The sequence below is a fragment of the Schistocerca piceifrons genome, chromosome 8 (genome assembly GCF_021461385.2).
Source record: "Schistocerca piceifrons isolate TAMUIC-IGC-003096 chromosome 8, iqSchPice1.1, whole genome shotgun sequence".
NCBI lineage: Eukaryota > Metazoa > Arthropoda > Insecta > Orthoptera > Acrididae > Schistocerca > Schistocerca piceifrons.
The window spans coordinates 198,740,642-198,761,092 of record NC_060145.1 but is presented as its reverse complement, the minus strand read 5'-3'; the positions used below and the strand labels follow the sequence as shown (position 1 = coordinate 198,761,092).

General features: G+C 40.6%; 1 protein-coding gene and 1 pseudogene across 1 annotated transcript in view; one reads left to right on the top strand and one right to left on the bottom strand.

Annotated features, from left to right (window-relative positions):
• The first annotated feature begins 507 nt into the window (after nucleotides 1-507).
• Nucleotides 508-20,451, top strand: part of LOC124711341 (NADH-ubiquinone oxidoreductase 49 kDa subunit-like) — a 38,232-nt gene continuing 18,288 nt past the window's right edge. The window contains 7 exon segments of the mRNA XM_047241377.1: nucleotides 508-663; nucleotides 1,085-1,310; nucleotides 10,830-11,031; nucleotides 16,279-16,334; nucleotides 16,336-16,467; nucleotides 16,731-16,894; nucleotides 16,996-17,115. Of these exon segments, the coding sequence (XP_047097333.1) occupies nucleotides 563-663; nucleotides 1,085-1,310; nucleotides 10,830-11,031; nucleotides 16,279-16,334; nucleotides 16,336-16,467; nucleotides 16,731-16,894; nucleotides 16,996-17,115 (1,001 nt within the window). The 5' untranslated portion in view covers nucleotides 508-562.
• Nucleotides 3,466-3,584, bottom strand: LOC124712573 (annotated as a pseudogene).

Sequence of the window (20,451 nt, the reverse complement as noted above, 5' to 3'; positions counted from 1 at the left end):
ATTTTGGAAGATGAGTGGCGACTTGTAAGTACTGGTAACCATAAAAACGTTCCAGTTCCAAGTCTGTTAAAAACATGCGCCATACAGTCTTTGAAATCATTTTCTGGAAAGAAATATACCTTATTATGCTATATTTTTCTCTTTCCCTGAGAGGTAGGACAGAGGGAGCGATCCCCCTTGCTCTTAGGCATGGATAATTTTGGTTTAGAGGTAACTGTAGAATGCACTACCACTATACTCGAATTAAAACTTCCCACCCATATTATGACTCCCTGTCTAGAGTTCAAAACAAAATTTTTTATTCAGTTGCAAAAGATCAGACAGAGAATTGAAAATATTGACTTAGAAACAAACTGAACTACAGCTCATTGACTGTGTATATAATTCCTAAGAATGTACTGAGTCTCAGACACGTCTGAAACGTAGAAAATATGTGTCGTGTGTGCGTGCCACATTTGCAGCACACATACTTGCGCAGGTATCTGCGCAGCGAGTCGTGTCTACGGTTGGTTTTTAATAGTCGTGGAAGAAGTTTCTTTTCAGTGCTAGGCTTTGAATAGTCATGGCTGGTGTTGTGGGCACTGTGTTGCGGAAGGGGGTTTTACATTTTAATGGCAGTGGAAAAGTGTTATTTCAAAATGGGGCACCTATTTATTTTGCTGGGTATGATTTGTCAATGAGAACTTACTGACACTGTTGTTCAGTATGATACATGTGTTCTTCAAAAATGTTTCTGCGCGCACTCTGTCTGCTGCGAATTCTGCAAAAACGGCCGTTTCTGTCAACAAACAGGGATTTCTCTATATAGTTTGTGCATGCTTATATTGTTTTCATGCTCTTGGTACGTTATTAATTGCAGCATCTGTTCGTCAAGTTTTACGACGACCATCTTAACCTTTCCGATAATATTACAAATCAGCGTTAAGTTTTTCAGTCGGTCTTGTCCGTTTTACATCTGTTGGCAGCAGAAAGATGCCCTTGCAACAGCCGAAGGGGTTGTGTAGATTCTGTGTTTGATACAGTAGTGTTTATGAAGTACAGTAACAGACGGAAAAATTAATTAATGTGCATCGATTTTATACAGCCAAAATAGGGGTGCAAAGAAATGGTTTCCTGATCCAGAATACATGAAGCAGTTTGAAGGACCAGTAATGTACCCAAATGAAATCACTGCAAAATGGAAAATGCCTCCATACAACAACAAACTTGCTCCAGTCGAGAAGACTGTGCAAAATATGACCCTCAACTTTGGACCACAGCATCCAGCAGCACACGGTGTACTACGACTTGTACTTGAGTTGGATGGAGAGGTAAAGCAAGCTTTTTCCCTTGATTGTATATTTTAAATGCTTGCTTGCTGGTTTCAGCATAGTATTCATACTATTGATAGAAATGGATTTAATTAATGAATACATGAAATAATGAAAGGATACTCAAATATTTTTTCAAGTTTTAATTTTTCCCAATATGTTTGATTTTCATTGTTACAGCACCCCTCTCACTAAGAAAGAAAAGTTATGCTGTTACAGCATTACATGTCAGTTTTTCAAAATTCAATGTAATAATTCTCAACTGTCCCCAAGTTAATACTTTAGTGTCAAGAGTTTCAATGAAAAGCAGATGCAGAAGATAGTGATACAGTCTGCTTGATGTATAGTGGCAGACTGATGTGTAGTGAAACCATTGATGTAGGCCAGATCACAAGGTGACAGTACGGTTGTGAGTTGGTAAAGTAAATAAATTTTCATGATACACACACACACACACATACACATACATACATACATATTATGTTTCTCAGTTATATTTATGGTATATCCCCAGTGGAAACCCCCTATTATCACACAGTGGTCTGATACATTCAAGTTATTTATACGTTTGAATGCAGTATTAAGAATATCTCTGCCCATAACCTGTATTCCCCCAGGAATCCCAATAGTTCGATTGTTGATATATAAATGGCTGTATAATCAGAACTTGTACAGAGGTTTTGGGTCAAGGGAAGCATCAGATTCTGCTCGTCTGCTTTGACCCGTGACCTAGTGATGGTATGGTTTGTGGTATCACTATGATGTGATGTGTTGTGAGTTTGTTATATTTGATTGTTTGATGGCGCTTATATAAATGTGTGAACTTGTGTAGGGGGTGGGGAGGGCGTGTGTGCCTGTGGTGGCCAACCTAGATGGTATTTCCTTAGGTTTTTGTTGGTAAGTAATTATTGTTTTGGGTTTATTTTATAGTAATTGTGATGTTTGTCTGTTACATATTTATGGTTGGTCGGTTGTGTTTTAATTCATGTATTGAATATGGAGAATTTGGGTTTTTGAGTTGTTGGGGTTGTGCTTCCAATTTTTGGAGCTGTAGGTGTTGGTATTTCTTTTTTATTGATAGCTGCGGTTGAGCTATATACACTACCGGTACATGATCAAGAGTATCCGGACACCTGGCTGAAAATGACTTAAAAGTTTGTGGCACCCTCGCTCAGTAATGCTGGAATTCAATATGGTGTTGGCCCACACTTAGCCTTGATGACAGCTTCCACTCTCACATATGTTCAGTGCTCATATGCTCAATCAAGTGCTGGAAGGTTTCTGGGGGAATGGCAGCCCATTCTTCATGAAGTGCTGCACTGAGGAGAGGTATTGATGTCGGTCAGTAAGGACTGGCATGAAGTTGGCATTCCAAAACATCAATGTAGGCCTGTGCTGTGATAGAGCCTTGCAAAACAACAAAGGGTGCAATCCTCCTCCATGAAAAACACCACACCATAACACCACCGCCTCTGAAATTTACTGTTGGCACTATGCACGCTGGCAGATAACGTTCACTGGGCATTCGCCATACCCACATTCTGCCATCGGATCGCCAAATTGTGTACCGTGACTCGTCACTCCACAAAACCTGTTAAATTGTCCAATGTGTACGCTCCTTACACCAAGCGAGGTGTCGTTTGGCATTTACCAGCATGATGTGCGGCTTATGAGCAGCCGCTCGACCATGAAATCCAAGTTTTCTCACTTCCTGCGTAACTGTCATATTACTTGCAGTGGAGCCTGATGCAGCTGGGAATTCCTGTGTGATTGTCTGGATAGGCGTCTGCCTATTACACGTTACGGCATTTTTTCAGCTGTCGCCGTCTCTGTCGGTAAACAGACTAGATCGGCCTGTATCCTTTTGTGCTGTACGTGTCCCTTCACATTTACACTTCACTATCACAAGAGAGAGAAAGGAAAAGGCATATCAAACAAAAAACAACGCTGTCCTTGAAGGCCCAACAGTACCGACTGGTTGCCATGTCATTCTCAGCCTTTAGGTGTCACTGGCTGCAGATATGGAGGGGCATGTGATCATTACACTGCTTTCCTGGCCATTGTCAGTTTTCGTGACCAGTGCTGCTACTGTTTCTCAGTCAAGTGGCTCCTCAATTGGCCTCAAAGGGTCTGAAAGGGCAAAGTGCACCCCGCTTGCCAACAGCACTTGACAGACCCAGACAGTGGCCCATCCAAGTGCTAGCCAAGCCTGACAGTGCTTAACTTCGGTGATCTGATGGGAACCAGTGCTACCACTATGGCAAGGCCGTTGGCTAAAAAGTCATATCACAAAACCAGTGGTAATTGGGCTATGTGATGGAGACATGCAACATTTTATGTTGAAACTTGCCAGGACATAAAATCTATGCAAAATGAGTACAGGAGGGTAATAAATCAGTCAAAAATTGAGAATATTAGGAGATTGCTCAAAGTCATGAACTGGTTAGATATTTCTGACTCAAATGAAAAATACAAAACATTAATTAATAAAGTTACTTCCTCATTTTCCCTTAAAGGTAACTCAAATCAAACAGAAGTCTAAAAGTAAATCGTGGATTTCAAAAGGGATAAAGATATGTGGGACAAAAAGGTAACTGTATCTACTATCTAGGAACAGCTATGATGTTAGCATTGTAATGCTTTACAAAGAATACTGCAAAATATTGAAGCAAGTAATCCAGAAATATAAACAGCTATATTATGAGAAAAAGATAATTACATCAGCAACAAAATAAAAACGATTAGATGTAGTGAAGACAGACAGGTGGGGCCAGAAAGGAAGAGGAACAGACAACTCTAAAAATAAATGAGACATTGGTAGACAGCTTGGGGCTACCAGGTTCAGTTAACAGTACAATGGAATATCTGAGACCAGTCTCTACAAATAACTTTAGTAAAATGTAAATGACGTTCACTTGTCCCTGAGAAGTTACAACCATAATAAAAGTAGGGTCGACAGAAGCGTCCGATCCCACGCGTCGGCTTTGACCCGTGACGTAAGGGTGTTGTCGTGTGTGACGTCATGACGGCGCGGAGTTTGGTTTGAGTGTGGCTGTCTCCAGTTCTGTTTTATCTTATTTTATTTACTTTTCTGAGCTGTTCGTTCTATCTCGTGAGATTTTTTTTAAAATTTAAAAACACTTATTACTTATTTTAATTATCTGTTTCCTCGAATTTCTGTTTTGGTTTATTATATTTATCTTTCTGATCTGTTCGTTCTATCCCGTGAGATTTTTTTTTTTTAAAAAAGACAAAAAAACACTAATCAGCTACTGAAGCATCTTTATCTTCTATGGGTTGCAGGGGTTATGACCCCTGGGGAGGTGGGTGGGTATTCATGGCTGTCTTCACTTACACGTTGTAGCTACGCAAGGCGTCTAAATTTGTTTATATTTAGTTTGCCCCCCACCCAAAACACCCCATTTCCCGCGCTTGTCCCGTTAGTGTCATTAGGCTTCTTGTGGAAAGTGTGTGTGTTTGTTTTTGTTTCCGCCATATTCGTGACGTCATGGGTCAAAGCAGACGGGTGGGATCGGACGCTTCCGTACTTCCTAAAAGTATTGTAGTGGCTGTTGTATCATATAAACAAAGTTAATCAAAGAGTGTTCATATGAGTTGAGTTCTGTCTTAAGTTATACAGCAGAACATTTCCAGACTGGCTAAAATATGTTGAAGTTAAGCCTCTTTACAAAAGGAGGATAAAGAGATAGTGTTAAACTATTGACCAATTCCATTTTTGCCAGATTTTTCAAAAATATTTAAAAATGTTGCATTCAATCATCTTAAGTTGTTAATGCAAATAATATATTGTCCAAGTCAGAGTTAGGGTTCATTTAGGGATTTGATATACAGAAGGTTATGTACAAAGTCAGTGAGAATGTACTTAATTCAATAGATAACAAATTAGAGGCTGCTGGCGTTTTCTGCGATCTGTTAAAAGCCTGTGACTTAGTGGATCACAGCATTGTCTTAAGTGAATTAGATTACTATGGTGTCACTGGCAGTGCTGTGAAGTGGTTTGAGTCTTACCTAACAGGAAACAAAGGGTATCATTGTGACATACCTGTGGAGTAAGCAATCAGTCATCATCTGATTGGGAATTACGTGTGGTGTTGCTCAAGGTTCCATCTTGAGTCCATTGCTTTCTCTTGTGTACATTAATGATCTCTCATCTGTTATTCTGTGGTTCCTGAAGAGGAACAGCAGCCTTTTCAGTAGTTGCAGGGGCAACAGTCTGGATGATTGACTGATCTGGCCTTGTAACACTAACCAAAACGGCCTTGCTGTGCTGGTACTGCGAACGGCTGAAAGCAAGGGGAAACTATGGCCGTAATTTTTCCCGAGGGCATGCAGCTTTACTGTATGAATAAATGATGATGTCATCCTCTTCGGTAAAATATTCCGAAGGTAAAATAGTCCCCCATTCGGTTCTCCGGGCGGGGACTACTCAGGAGGAAGTCGTTATCAGGAGAAAGAAAACTGGCGTTCTACGGATCGGAGCGTGGAATGTCAGATCCCTTAATCAGGCTGGTAGGTTAGAAAATTTAAAAAGGGAAATGGATAGGTTAAAGTTAGATACAGTGGGAATTAGTGAAGTTCGGTGGCAGGAGGAACAAGACTTCTGGTCAGGTGAATACAGGGTTATAAATACAAAATCAAATAGGGGTAATGGAGGAGTAGGTTTCATAATGAATAAACAGATAGGAATGCAGGTAAGCTACTACAAACAGCACAGCGAACGCATTGTTGTGGCCAAGATAGACACGAAGCCCACGCCTACGACAGTAGTACAAGTCTATAAGCCAACTAGCTCTGCAGATGACGAAGAAATTGAAGAAATGTATGATGAAATAAAAGAAATTATTCAGATAGTGAAGGGAGACGAAAATTTAATAGTCATGGGTGACTGGAATTTGGTAGTAGGAAAAGGGAGAGAAGGAAACATAGTAGGTGAATATGGATTGGGGGTAAGAAATTAAAGAGGAAGCCGCCTGGTAGAATTTTGCGCAGAGCATAACTTAATCGTAGCTGACACTTGGTTCAAGAATCATCAAAGAAGGTTGTATACATGGAAGAGCCCTGGAGATACTAAAAGGTATCAGATAGATTATATAATGGTAAGACAGAGATTTAGGAACCAGGTTTTAAATTGTAAGACATTTCCAGGGGCAGATGTGGACTCTGACCACAATCTATTGGTTATGAACTGTAGATTAAAACTGAAGAAACTGCAAAAAGGTGGGAATTTAAGGAGATGGGACCTGGATAAACTGACTAAACCAGAGGTTGTACAGAGTTTCAGGGAGAACATAAGGGAACAATTGATAAGAATGGGGGAAAGAAATACAGTAGAAGAAGATTGGGTAGCTTTGAGGGATGAAGTAGTGAAAGCAGCAGAGGATCAAGTAGGTAAAAAGACGAGGGCTAATAGAAATCCTTGGGTGACAGAAGAAATATTGAATTTAATTGACGCAAGGAGAAAATATAAAAATGCAGTAAATGAAGCAGGCAAAAAGGAATACAAACGTCTCAAAAATGAGATTGACAGGAAGTGCAAAATTAAAGCTGTGAGGACAGGGCGTGAGTCTGCTTGGATAGGTCAGTTGGTAGAGCACTTGCCTGTAAAAGGCAAGGGTCACGAGTTCGTCTCGGCCCGGTACACAGTTTTAATCTGCCAGGAAGTTTTATATCAATGCATGCTCCATTACAGAGTGAAAATCTCATTCTGGAAATATGTTTGTTTCCAACCAATAGCTAGTACAGGTTTATAATTATTGAATTATATGAAAAAATACATAAAGTAGTTACAAAATATGGTGTGCACATGCTTTATTCAACATGTAAACATCACTACAGTTACTCAGATTTTGGTTATGACATGTTGGATATGCCGCCCATTATTGGATATGATGTGGCGCAGATGAATAGTCAAATTCTGCATGACCTGCTGAAGTATTGGAACATTGATGCTGTTGATGACCTCCTGAATGGCTGTTTCCAGTTCAGCAATGGTTTTGGGCTTGTTGCTGTACACCTTGTCTTTATTATTGCCCCCACAAAATGGAGTCGCATGTGTCCAGATCCAGAGAATATGGCAGCCAATCGAGGCCCATGCCAGGGGCCTCTGGGTACCCGCGGTCCCCAAAGTGCTCCTTCAGGGCATCAGACACTCCTGCTTCAGTGGGGTCGAGCTCTGTCTTCATGAACCACATCTTGTCAAAATCAGGGACATATTGGGTAACGGGGATGAAATCATCTTCCAGAACCTTACCGTGCCATCAAGGAGTATTGCACCGACTATTCTGTGACTGGACATTGCACACCTCAGTCACCCATTTAGGGTGAAGAGACTTGATTGCGAAATGTGGGATCTCAAGTCCCCCAATTGCATCAGTTTTGCTTATTGACGGACCCATCCAAACGAAAATTGGTGTCGTCACTAAACCAAACCATACTAATTCCCATCATGACCCATGGCCTACCATTCAGAATTTATGATTTTATATCATATAGTTAAATAGTTGTCCCCCTGTACATAGTATAACTATGTAAATGTGGTAAACATCTCATTTGTTCATCACAATCCACAAGAATAGTTAAGTAAAAGATCAGGGAGCAGTACCAGTTCCAGGAATGGTCGTTGGTGAAGGGCCGGATTGTAGCAGATGAACAAACAAACGCAAATGCACAGATCTGCTAGAGCTTGCAGTGCTGGCCCTCTTATGTGGCTCTAGAGATCATGTGACCTTATGGGGCATTGGGGGATGTGTCTGCTGCATGGAGAATAGAACACTGCCAGTGGTGTGATATGTAAAATATTTTTGGAATTGCTGTCGGAGTAACTGGTAGGTGTGATATCCAACCCTGCCCTTCTTAAAAGTGGCAGGTAGTGGCTCACCTGGTTCAACTTCTGCGTGGTAGAGGTAGCATTCCTGAGCTTTTGTGATCGTTGTGCTCACCCACTTTGTATACTGGCTGAGTGTTCACACACAAACTGTGGTGCCCATGGGGAAATGATAGCTTGATAATCTTCATTCATGATACTGTGGCTGGAGGAAGTGGAGGTAAGTCTACAATTGTCTGTAATGTAAGAGTTCGCCTGGTTTCATTCCAGAGATCGATATTGCTCCTTTAGTACTTAAAATTGCGAATTTTCCATTGCCAGGTTTACTAAAGTTCAAATTTTATGCACTGAATCACTATTTTATGTTTTGCGGGCCTTGTGGGAAGAATAAGAATTCTGAACACTGCTTATGTGACCAAGTAGAAGCAAATTTTATTATTGCTTAGGACACCGAAAGCATGGGTGCTGAACAAAATATTTGGCACAAGGAGATAGTGAAACATTTAGTACGTAACATTAAATGATAATGAGAATCCAAAATAAAGCCTGGGGAAGATTTGGAATCTCAAGAACACTATTGAGAAGTTGTTAGTTTATTTTGCTCCACAGGGGAGCCCTTGCATGAGACTGGTTATTTAAGTATTCTGTTCCTAATTATAACCCTCTTTCTTACTGGCTGGACCAGTTGTTTGTCCTTTGTAGCTGTGCACTATGTGGAAACTGTGGAACGTGTTTGCCAGTGCCTTTCAGTATCTTGTACAAATTCAAAAGTTGTCACAATTATGAGAATTTTATCTATAGACGGATCCAAAAACCTTAATTTCTGAGTGCTCCCTTCTTTGCCAGGTGTGTGGTGGATAACAAAGTCCCTGATTAGGGAATCAGCAAGTGAATGCTTGAAGTGTTCATTGAGACAAACTGTAAAAGCGGTTCAGTCCTTCAAGATATGATGCTCAGTGAGGGTACGACTTAGATTGCATTTTCTGGTGATAGTAGCATTCTGATCTGAAAACATGGTAACCATTTTCTGATTGATTTTCAAAAACAACTTAACCAATCCTGGAGAATGACAGGCTATCGAGATCATCAAAATGCTTAGTTTCCTAAGAAGAGACTGCTTCCAAGACAACAAAGGAAGAAAGAATAGATTTCTGAAGATCATGATCATGTAACTTGAAAGTGGCAAAATTATGCTGTAGTTGACAAAGGTACATTTTCCAGTCATTAATGCTGTCTTGAAATGGCACAAATGGTGTAACCACAGGTGTTGCTGAGGATATAGCTGACAATACTAATAACTGTTGATGTTGCACGAGATTTTATTGATAGTGTCACTTCTCGTGAGATGCGAACTGTTGTTGCAGCAAGGTATTTGTTGTTATTGGTAGACCATCTCTTGATGGTCTCACTACTCCTGAAACTTCAGAAATTTGAGTTGTTGCATCCATTTTTTTAGCACTGTGGGTTTGTATAGTTTCATCACCACTATAGGAACATGGTAAACGTAGCATTTATTAAACACGACACACAATAACATTTACACAAGATAAGTCTCATACGAAGTTTCATAGATGGTGTGATGTGGCGTTCCTTATTGTTGGAATCACTAATAACTTGCAGACAACTAGTGCTACATCATTCATTTTTTCGTAGAGGTAAATATGACCCTTTCAGAGATTGTTCCTTTTTCCAGGCCCTAAGTGATGTCATTTGCAGCGAACTGTAGTTTAAGTGTTAAAGTTTTATTTGTTTCAGTATTTTCCGAAGTTAATGCCCCTTGTACTCAAGCATCAATGAAGTTTCTCCTGTGTCCAACATTTAGTTTCCAATTTTGTGTTGCCCACATGTAATTTTTTTGTGTACATTTTTGTTGAGCTTTTTACATTTCTAAACAATTTTTCTGTTTGATGTGTATTATTCTGTTAACTTTCAATATTTTTGTCACTTACCTTGTTGTACCTTTTTTCAAATATTGGTAATTTTTCTGCAGTTTTTACTACCCCTCTATAAAGGCCATGCAATTCATTGAAGAGTCATGATGTCTTTTCTTACATCTTCTTTTCTTACATGTATAATACCCAATCCAAAACGTTCTCTCATCTGGCCATTGTCTCTCATTGATTCCTAAAATATCGCTCTGCATCTTTTCACTTTTCCTTTGTATGTGCTAGTTTCTCTCTACTCAGTTTTAGCAGCAAACATTCCAGGTGTCCCACCCTAATTAGCATTCACATTTGTCTGACAGTTCCTCGACAGTGCCTCTCAAGTAGTCACTGATTTTAAATTTGAATTGGGAGGAGGGGGGGGGGGGGGGGCTACTTCACCCACAATGAAACTATCAGCAGCTGGACAAAGTAGTTTTTTGGGTGTCTTTCAGTTACCCCCACTTTTCCTGGCTTGTGATGGACTGAACCCAAGCCTGGCCTCTGAAGAGAGTTCAGATACTTGACGTCCTTTTGATTCATATGTGGGATCCAGTTATATTTCAAAACTACTCTGGAATTCATATACTGTAGAAATATGGGGCATATTTCATTTAATTAAAAAATCATTGTATCTACTGAGAGATGCTGCAATGAGGTGGTAGTTTCATGCTGTATAATGGAGATATGCCTTAGTGCCCAGGTGTGTTAGAACAACAGAGTGGTAATAGTACTTAATTATTTTTGTTTCAGACTGTGGTTAGAGCAGATCCTCACATTGGCTTGCTGCATCGTGGTACAGAGAAGTTGATTGAATACAAGACTTACACCCAGGCTTTACCATACTTCGATCGTTTGGATTATGTTTCAATGATGTGCAATGAACAGTGTTATTCTCTGGCAGTAGAGAAGTTGTTGAACATTGATGTACCAAAGAGAGCAAAGTACATAAGAGGTTTGTAAGTGCGGCATCAAATTTTATTTGGATGTATTGAATGACAGTTCAGTGTAGAGATTATTGCGGCATCCAAAAATTACACCAAATTAAAAATGATGGATATTATGAGTTACACAATATCATACAAATTTTATGGTGTTGTTGATGTATTGGTTTAACATATCAGTTTGTGTTAATGTGGACACAGTGTGACTGTGACACCAATGCATGCATTCGCACTCATTTGCTGCTGTCTTCAGATGCTGCAACATGACTGGGGCGATTAGTGATCTTGGTTGACATAGGTAGTGGGAGTAAGAAGCTATAGGATGGTACATAAGACTTTTTCTGTCCTCCTCCTGCACCCAGTACCCTGACTCATGTGAGATATCTCTATGAAAGACTGATGTGCAATACCTCTCCCATCCATCCATCCATCCATCCAGCCACTCACTACCAACTTCTAGTCTGGATCCACTAGCTCTTCCTACCATACAGAAGGCAGAGCCATCTGTGAGATTCACATCATTGGGGTCGATGAAGTCTGCAAAGTACTCAAGTTTGAACTGCAGGGTAGTCATGAAGATGTTAATCAATAAAATTGTCCCTGCAACCACTTCAGTGTTCTATTTTGACATTACAATGGATAAACTACCAATCCAAATGAATGGCCACCACCAAATAAACCACCCAGTAGTGGAGTTTCGTAGACCTCCAGCTGGGCGGCTTCCACACTGGCGTTTTCCCCACCCCTCTGTGCCTACCATTCTACATACCAAATGGCAGCAGGAGAAAACACAAAAAAATTAGGGAAATGTGCAAGCTTATGGGGCCAGTGACTCCTCTTCCTAGCGGAAAGGTTCAGGGAGAGGAAGAGAGAGGTACGAAGGAAAAGAATAGGTGAAATTTAGAAAATGGGGAGAGTTACTGAACAGTTGCCCAGAACACTGGGTTGGTGGAGACTCGCCAGATGGGATAAGAAGGAAAGATTGACTGTTGGGGGTGGTACCAGATGAGATTTGAAAACCTGCAAGCTTAAATGTGGAGGTTAAAGTGTACACCTTGTGCCTACATTCATTCATCCTAACTGATAACTAGGTGATCGTCATACCAAAGTAAAAGATCGAACAGTGTTTACATGACAGCTAGTATGTAACGTGTTGTTTCATAGGTGGCTCTTGCTTTGGTAGTGTATGTGTTGCCAGTTACAGATCTGGTATAGGTGGTGGTGGAGGGGGGGGGGGGGGGGTACGCAACAAAATGGTACTCCAGTTGTGGGCAAACTGTCAGGCAGAGTGGACCTCATTTCACCCTTCTCAAAGCAGCTGATTAATATAGTTAAGACTAGGACAGTAGTGAGTGACAAGAGGTGTACTCCTAAGTTGTTTATAGGAGGGATCTGCAGCACCAGGTCTGGATGTGATGGCTCAGGAAATCTGCTTTTGAACTAGGCTGGTGGGGTAATTACATCCAATCAAGGCTGAGGAGATAATGGGGCTGTAAAGAGCTTGCAGCTGAACAAATTTTTTGCTGCAAATGCCAAAGTTGGAGGGAGGAAAGGTTTGACATGAAAGGGATGGCAACTGTCAATATGCAAGTACTGTTGTTTGTTAATAAGTTTCTTGTGAACAAAAGTGTGTAGCTGACACTCAGTCAGGGAAGAGGTCAGCATCAAGGAGAGTAGCATGGGATTCGGAATAGGACCATCCGAAATTTTGGAGAATGTATTTAGACGTTCTAGAAATTTTAACAAGTGAGCTCCACCATGAGTCCATATGGCAAAGATGTCACTAATGTATTGAAAGCATACAAGGGGCTGAAGACTTAAGGATCCCAGGAGAGCCCCCTCCAAGTGACCCATGAAAACATTAACGTAGGAAGGAGCCATCTTGGTTCCCATTGTCATGTCCCTGATCTGTTTGTATGTCTGCCCCACAAAGATAAAGTAGTTGTTGATAAGTGTAAAGTTGATTAAGGTGTGCAGGAAGGACATTGTTGGTTTGGCATCAGGTGGGAAAGGGGTGTCAGTGGTAACAAGCAAGGTGTGTGGTGGGAGTGGAACAGACACAGATTTAAGATGATCTAGGATATGGTTGGTGTCTTTAATATAGGAGGGGAGTCTAGGATGCAGGTGTTGATCAACCAAGGCAGATACACCTTCAATGGGTGCATTGAAGCCAGCAAGTATGGGATGGCCAAGTTGATTGGGTTTGTGGATCTTAGGATAAAGTACATGGTGTGGGTGGGATTAGAAGTTGTATGGATTGAGGAGTTAGTCATTGGGAGGGGCCTGTGGTTTTAAAAAGGGACTGTAGGTCTGTTTGTATCACAGGGATGGAATCTTGATGGCAGGTGCTGTACATATATCTCTTGGAAAGCTGGTGTAGACTCTGGTTTACATATACCTTTCAATCAAGTATCACAGTGGTAGATCTCTTGTCCACTGGGAAGATGATGATGGTCATCTGCTTCGAGGAACAAAGAGCCTGGATTCTTGCAAAGGACGGATTAGGGTCGTGTTGTAGGGACCTAAGAAAGAGTTTTGAAGCAGTGCTGGATGTTAGGAATTCTTGGATGGCTTGGAAGGGGTGTTTCTTTAAACCTGCTTCTCCCTGCCGAGATTTACTCTCAGAGGCTTAATGTTGAAAGTTCCTGTTTTTACATGTAGTCCTACTCTACAACAGTCCGTTGTACATTTTCAAATACAGAAATCCCTTGTAATTACATGGCTAATCTGCGACCATAGGACTGACGCCATAGGACTGACAAATGCTGATCAGTGACTATGTTTATTTAATGCAGTTTGGAAAGTGAGACCCGAGTGTTGAGCTTGGGGTTTTTCTGTATGTGCATGTTGACTGAATGATCTGGGTGATGGCGTTGCTACCGAACGGGACGGCACTCGTATTTGGCCATACTTGGTGCTCTTCGTGGAAGAGGACACCATTACAGTACAGAAGAAAGTCATGGAACAAAAGAGGTCTGAGAGTATGGCTGCTGTGAACTGTTAACTTGATTCATTGCAAATGTTGTTGAAACATATTTGTCAAGCAGACAGAGAATAGTTTGAAGTGTTTCCCGCGTGTAAAAAGCTATCGTAATATATGTGTTTTACAATAGAAGAAAATTCTCTAATTTAGTAGTGTGCAGAGTAGTAGTCTGTTGTTTAATTCTCAGTGCTCAGCAGTGTGTCAAAAAGGGAAAGTAGTCAGTGATACGGGGCATACACAGTATAGCTGGATGTCAATTTGGGGGAGGAGAGGAAGAGAGAATTTTTTTCAAATCAAGGCACAGGTAATGAGAAAAAGGCATTTTGACATCAGCAGCCTACCTTCCAACTAATGTATTGCACTACTCATTGAAAACTGTGACAGAAATATCCAGGAAACATTTCAACCTCTTGTTACTCATTGCTATCCTGGTCTTGAATGTATGGTTCCACTGATTCGACAAGGCTATTACTTTCTAAAATCATACCCTGAAATGACATCCATTCTGAACCCCCTGGTCTCCACATTATCCTGGTCAGACCCTGTGCTCCTTCTGCACCCATTTCCCTACCCTTTGTCTACTATCCCTGTGACTATCTCTGTTGTAAGGCTTGGCCTGTGCACCCTCCCACCACTACTTATACCAGCTCTGTAATTGGCAAAACGTGTATCATCAAGGTAGGGTAACATGTTAAATGAAATGTCACACATAGTGTTCCAGCTGTTGGTAAACACTGATCAGCCTTCTACATTGGTATCAATACCATCAAATTATCTGGTAGGATGAATGGGCATAGGCAGAGGATGTGCAATGGCTACACACAATATCCCGTTGCAAAGCATACTCTGTAACATGACAGGCATGACCGTAGTGCTTATTTCACCACACATGCCATTTGGATTCTTCACCCTGACACCAGTTTCTCAGAACTCTGCTGGTGGGAACTGGCGTTACAGCATATCCTTGGTTTCCGCCACCCATTTGGCCTTAATTTACATAATTTATTTGGTCTGATCATACTTTTCAGTAACTTCTTTTCTTCACTTGCTTTTAGTTTTCTACATCTTTCACTTTCTGACCTGCCTGTTTTTCCCCACCCCCACCTCTACCACATGCAATGCGCTTAACTTGCCACTGTTATTAACTCTTGCACAATATTTTGTCTTGCTTATTACCCAATCTTCCACCTTTAAGCTCTTAGGTTGTCAAATCTCATCTGGTGCTGTGCACAACGATGAGTCTTTCCTTTTTAATCCCATTGCAGCAAGTTGCTCCTGAACCAGTGTTCTGGTTGTCTTTTCTGTAACTCTCCGCATTTGTTAAACCTGACCAATCATTTCCCTTCATTCCTCTTGAATCCTTCAGCCAGTAAAAGGAGCCACTGGCTCCGAAAGTTTGCTCATATGCTAAAATTTTTGTTTGTTTTCCCTACCACCACCTGCTGAGTAGATATTTTACCTATCCAGTTATATTTTCAAAAATTATCTTCATTGATATATTAATCCTTAATTGAGTGGAATTGCACAGTTCACAAGCTCTGATGCTTGTAAGAACTACAGTGCAGTGCAGCACCATCACTTTATTTGTTTTCTGGTAAACAAATGTGTACCTGATGATATCATACTCAGATTAGTCGCATACTGGACTGGCAACGACTTCTTGCAGATCAGTGGGTTCAGTAACTGAGAGCTGTTACAGTTTAGTCATGACAGGCTGTACCAGTGTTCACATTCATCCTCTTCAATAACATTATGTAGGCACCACAGATTCATCCTCTACTTTAACTTACACATCAAGTGTTCCCATGCAGAATGATCTCACTCACTCATAACCAGAAATGCCTATGCCTGTTAACTCATGCTGGTAAAATTTTAAATAAAATTACAATTCATATTTACAAATTAATTTAACAATTGTATGAATTTGTTTTGTATAATAGCAGTGTGAATTAAAATATTTATGTAGATTTCCAAGTAGTTTACCTTTCTTTTGCTAATTCCTGACATTATACTAAGAGAAGTGTCCATTTGTGTTTTTAAATTAATGTAATGGTAGATAATTTCCTGTGGAATACTTAGTTCTGGCTCTCAGACTTTGTTGTTTAATCCCTCATTCTATCCCAGTTGCTTCTCCCACATTCCTTAAGAGTCATATGTTTCCAAAAGGAACATTTTGTGATAACAAAATCTTAAGACTTTCCAGCAAGCAAATATACTAATAAAACATTAATACTGTAATAAGCTTGAATTTGTTGTTGTTCTGCTGTTTTTTTAGTTCTTTTTGCTGAAATAACTCGTTTGTTGAACCATATTATGGCTGTTGGTGACACATGCATTGGATGTTGGTGCCCTCACACCTTTCTTCTGGCTGTTTGAGGAGAGAGAAAAGATGATGGAATTCTATGAAAGAGTATCAGGAGCACGAATGCATGCTGCATATGTTCGGCCTGGTGGTGTCAGTCAGGTGAGTTACAATTTAATGTACGGTGGAAATAGAGTAACTTTCCTCTTTTCATCTTTAAATTTCTACGTCTGCTACAGGATTGATACATTGTGAGACAGCTTAGTAGCAGAAAAATGTATAATTTGAACTGTGTTGTGATACAGGATTCACTTTGTGCTCTCTTCACAAGGTAGCTTACTTGATTGATCTCTAGATATAAAAAATTTCATTGTGTTGCATAATGAACTGGTTACATTGACACAGTTTGATTCATAATATTCTAGGATCTGCCACTAGGTCTCCTAGATGACATATACGAATTTGCAAGCAAGTTTTCAGAACGTCTGGATGAAGTTGAAGATGTCCTTACAACTAATAGAATATGGGTTCAGAGGACAAAAGACATTGGAATAGTATCAGCTGAAGATGCTCTTAACTATGGATTCAGGTATTTTCTGATGTGTAACATATTTCAATACTTTTCAATAATACTTTGAACTTATTAGTGAAAATTTAACAAAATATATATTTATTTATGTAATTTTTCAGTGGAGTCATGCTGCGTGGTTCTGGCATCAAGTGGGACTTGCGCAAAGCACAACCGTATGATGGTTACGAAGAATTCGAATTTGATGTTCCCATAGGAACTAAGGGCGATTGTTATGACAGGTAATGTAGTTAATATTTATTTATATTGGCATATTTTAACCAATTTTGAGTAGTATCTTATAGTCTGTTCCACATATTTCGAGTGTCATTGGAACTTCTTATTAATTTTTAATCTCTTAAGTAAAGTAACTCAATTTATTGTACTGATTATGTTTAGTAAAACTTAAACACACAGTACAATATCTGAATAATAATCTCCCCCCCCCCCCCCCCCCCTATATATTCTATGGACATGTAATTTGATTGCTTGTTTGGCATAATTTGTGCTGTATTTCGTGTTGTGATATTGTTAAACATGTTTGTGACAGGGGAACTGAAATACAGTGAAATCCTGATTTTTACACTTTCAAGAGACTTTTTAAAAAGTTGTAAAATCTGGCAGAATGTAAAATGTGAGAAATAACTTCTTAAATGGTAAAAGTTATGTATGGGATTTCCCCTTGGATTTTCATAGTTTATGTATGATATGTGTACGTAATAGGCATAAAAATAGTCATCAGGGACTCATTTATTAACAGTAAGGTTATCTGAATTATGTAGTACATTTAACTCTTGACATAACTAGAACTAGCAACTGACTGGGAAGTAGAAACATTTGACTTGATTTCATTCAGCATAATCGATGTTTTCGGAAAGCCTGCAGATATGTCATTCATTATTTAAATAATGAAACACTGCATCAGTTATCCCCAAATTTTTTTCAAGCTTAGCATGACGTATTTCGAGAATTTATTATAATAGGGGACCTCAATGCACATGTTGGCACAGACAGGAAAGGATTCGAGGAGATAATGGGACCAGAGGGCTGGGGGAACCGAAATAGAGAAGGAAAATTGTTGCTGGAATTCTGCAAGAGGAATGGGCTGGCGATCGCAAATTCGTGGTACAAGAAGAGGAGTAGTCACAAAATAACTTGGTACAGTGGGGACTGGTCCCAAACTTCAGTAGTAGACTATGTACTAGTGGATAGGCAGATGATGAGCAGCCTCACAGATGTTAAGGTCATACCATCTGAGGCCTTAGACAGCGACCATCGGCTGTTGGTAGCCACCCTAAGAGAGAAAAAAGATAGGAGGGCAACAGATATACAGGAGAAAAGGTTGAAGACATGGATGCTGAAAGAGGATGAACGGAGGACCCAGTACCAGACACTGATCAGGAAGAAGCTGCCAAAGGAAGATCAGAGAACAGTGGAAGAAGAATGGGGCGATTTTAAGAGGGCTCTAGTTGAGGCAGCTGAGACTGTGTGCGGAAGAACTAGCACAAAGAGGAGAAGTAGGGAAACCCCATGGTGGAACAACATATGTAAAGAGGCAGTACTTCGAAAGAACAAAGCCTTCAGAGAGTGGTTCCAGACCCGAACAGAGGAAGCTAGGGTAAAATATAAGGAAAGCAAGAAAGCGGCACAGACCATAGTAAGGGCGGAGAAGAAGAAGTGGATGGAAAAATGGACAAGAATGTTAGAAGAGGACAGTGAAGGGAACAAAAAAGTACTTTACACCATGGTAAGAAATAAGAGGAATGACAGAAGCGAGTGCCTGAGGATCATGGATAATAATGGAAGAGTTGTGGAGGAAATGCATGAGCTCAAAAAGATTTGGAAGGAGTACTTTGAAGATCTGTTGAATGCTGCCAAGCAGGTAACTAACAGCGATGGAGAGCCTAAGGCAGCAGACGATTATAATAGTGGGGAAATTGATGATCTAACTTGGAATGAAGTGGAAGAAGCCATAAAGAGGATGAAAGGGGGCAAGGCACCAGGTTGGGACGAAGTAACAGTGGATATGATACGAGCAGCAGGAGAAGTAGGAACCCAGTGGCTATACAGAGTGCTGAGGGTGGTGTGGAAGGAGAACAGAATTCCTGAGGATTGGAAGAAAGGAATTATAGTCCCGATCTTCAAGAAAGGGGATAAAAGGAGATGTGAGAACTACAGAGGAATCACCCTGCTATGCCACTGTGGAAAAATCTATGAAAAGATGCTGGAGAAGAGAATAAGAAGCAGTATTGAAAGTAGACTGCAAGAGGAGCAGTACGGTTTCAGACCGGGAAGATCAACAACGGACCTCATATTTGCGGTAAGGCAACTGCAGGAAAGGTACTATGAGTACGGGAAGGACTTAATCATGGCCTTTTTGGATATTGAGAAGGCGTATGACAGTATCTGTAGGGACAAGCTCTGGGATGTGCTGAACGCAAAAGGGATAGATGAAGAGATTACACGAAAAGTCAGAAAAATGTATGAGGGAAGTGAGAGTTGTGTGAAAGTGGGGAGGGAACGTACTGCATGGTTCAAGCTGGAAAATGGGCTGCGACAGGGAAGTGCACTTTCGCCTTTATTGTTTATTATTGTTATGGATGAAATCCTACAGCAAGTATCAGATGCAATTGGAGATCATAAAATGAAAGCAGTGCTTTTTGCCGATGACCTGATGTTATGGGGAAATTGCGTGAAGGAGGTGCAAGAGCAGTTAGATGCATGGGAGGCAATGGCAGCACAATATGGAATGCATTTCTCTGCAAAGAAAAGTGAAATAATCGTCACAACAAGGAAGAAGAATAGGCCAAATGTGGATATAACTTGTGGAGGGGAAAAACTACAAGTGGTAGAGAACTTCAAGTACCTGGGAAGCGTGATTGAAAGTAAGGGGGGAAACGCAATGGAAATAAATGAAAGATGCAGAAAAGCAGGGCAGTTCTACAAATGCATTAGGGGGCTTATTTGGAGCAAGGAGGTGCCACAGAAATCCAAGGGAATTATATACCGAACCTACTTTGTCCCCATATTGACATACGGAAGTGAGACATGGGTAATGCACAAAAACGACAAAAGTAGAATACAGGCTAGTGAAATGAAGTTCCAGAGGAGTAGGTTGGGTGTAACAAGACGAGACAGATTGCGAAATTTGTATGTGAGGGAAAGACTAAAGGAGGAACCAGTACAGGACAGGATAGAAAAATCAAGACTGCAGTGGTATGGACACATGAAGAGAATGGATGAGGGAAGAATTCCAAAGAGGATGTTTGATCTGCAACTGGAGGGGAAGAGGCCCAGAGGAAGACCAAGAGATAGATGGGTGAAGGGAGTGAAGGAATGTGTGATGAGAAGAGGAGAGAACTGGACGAAGGTGGAAGAGGGGGAGTGGTGGAAAGACAGAACACGGTGGAGAGGCTTGTGTTCCCGACAGACCCAGACAGTGGCTGGAAACTGTCCAAGATGATGATGATGATTCTCATTGTCAAGTGTAAAAGTATTTTGTGCGACATTTGCGTATATGATGATCTGCATCTCTTCCATCGTAGTCCTCTTTTTTAAGGTTATGAGGTACTGTGCCT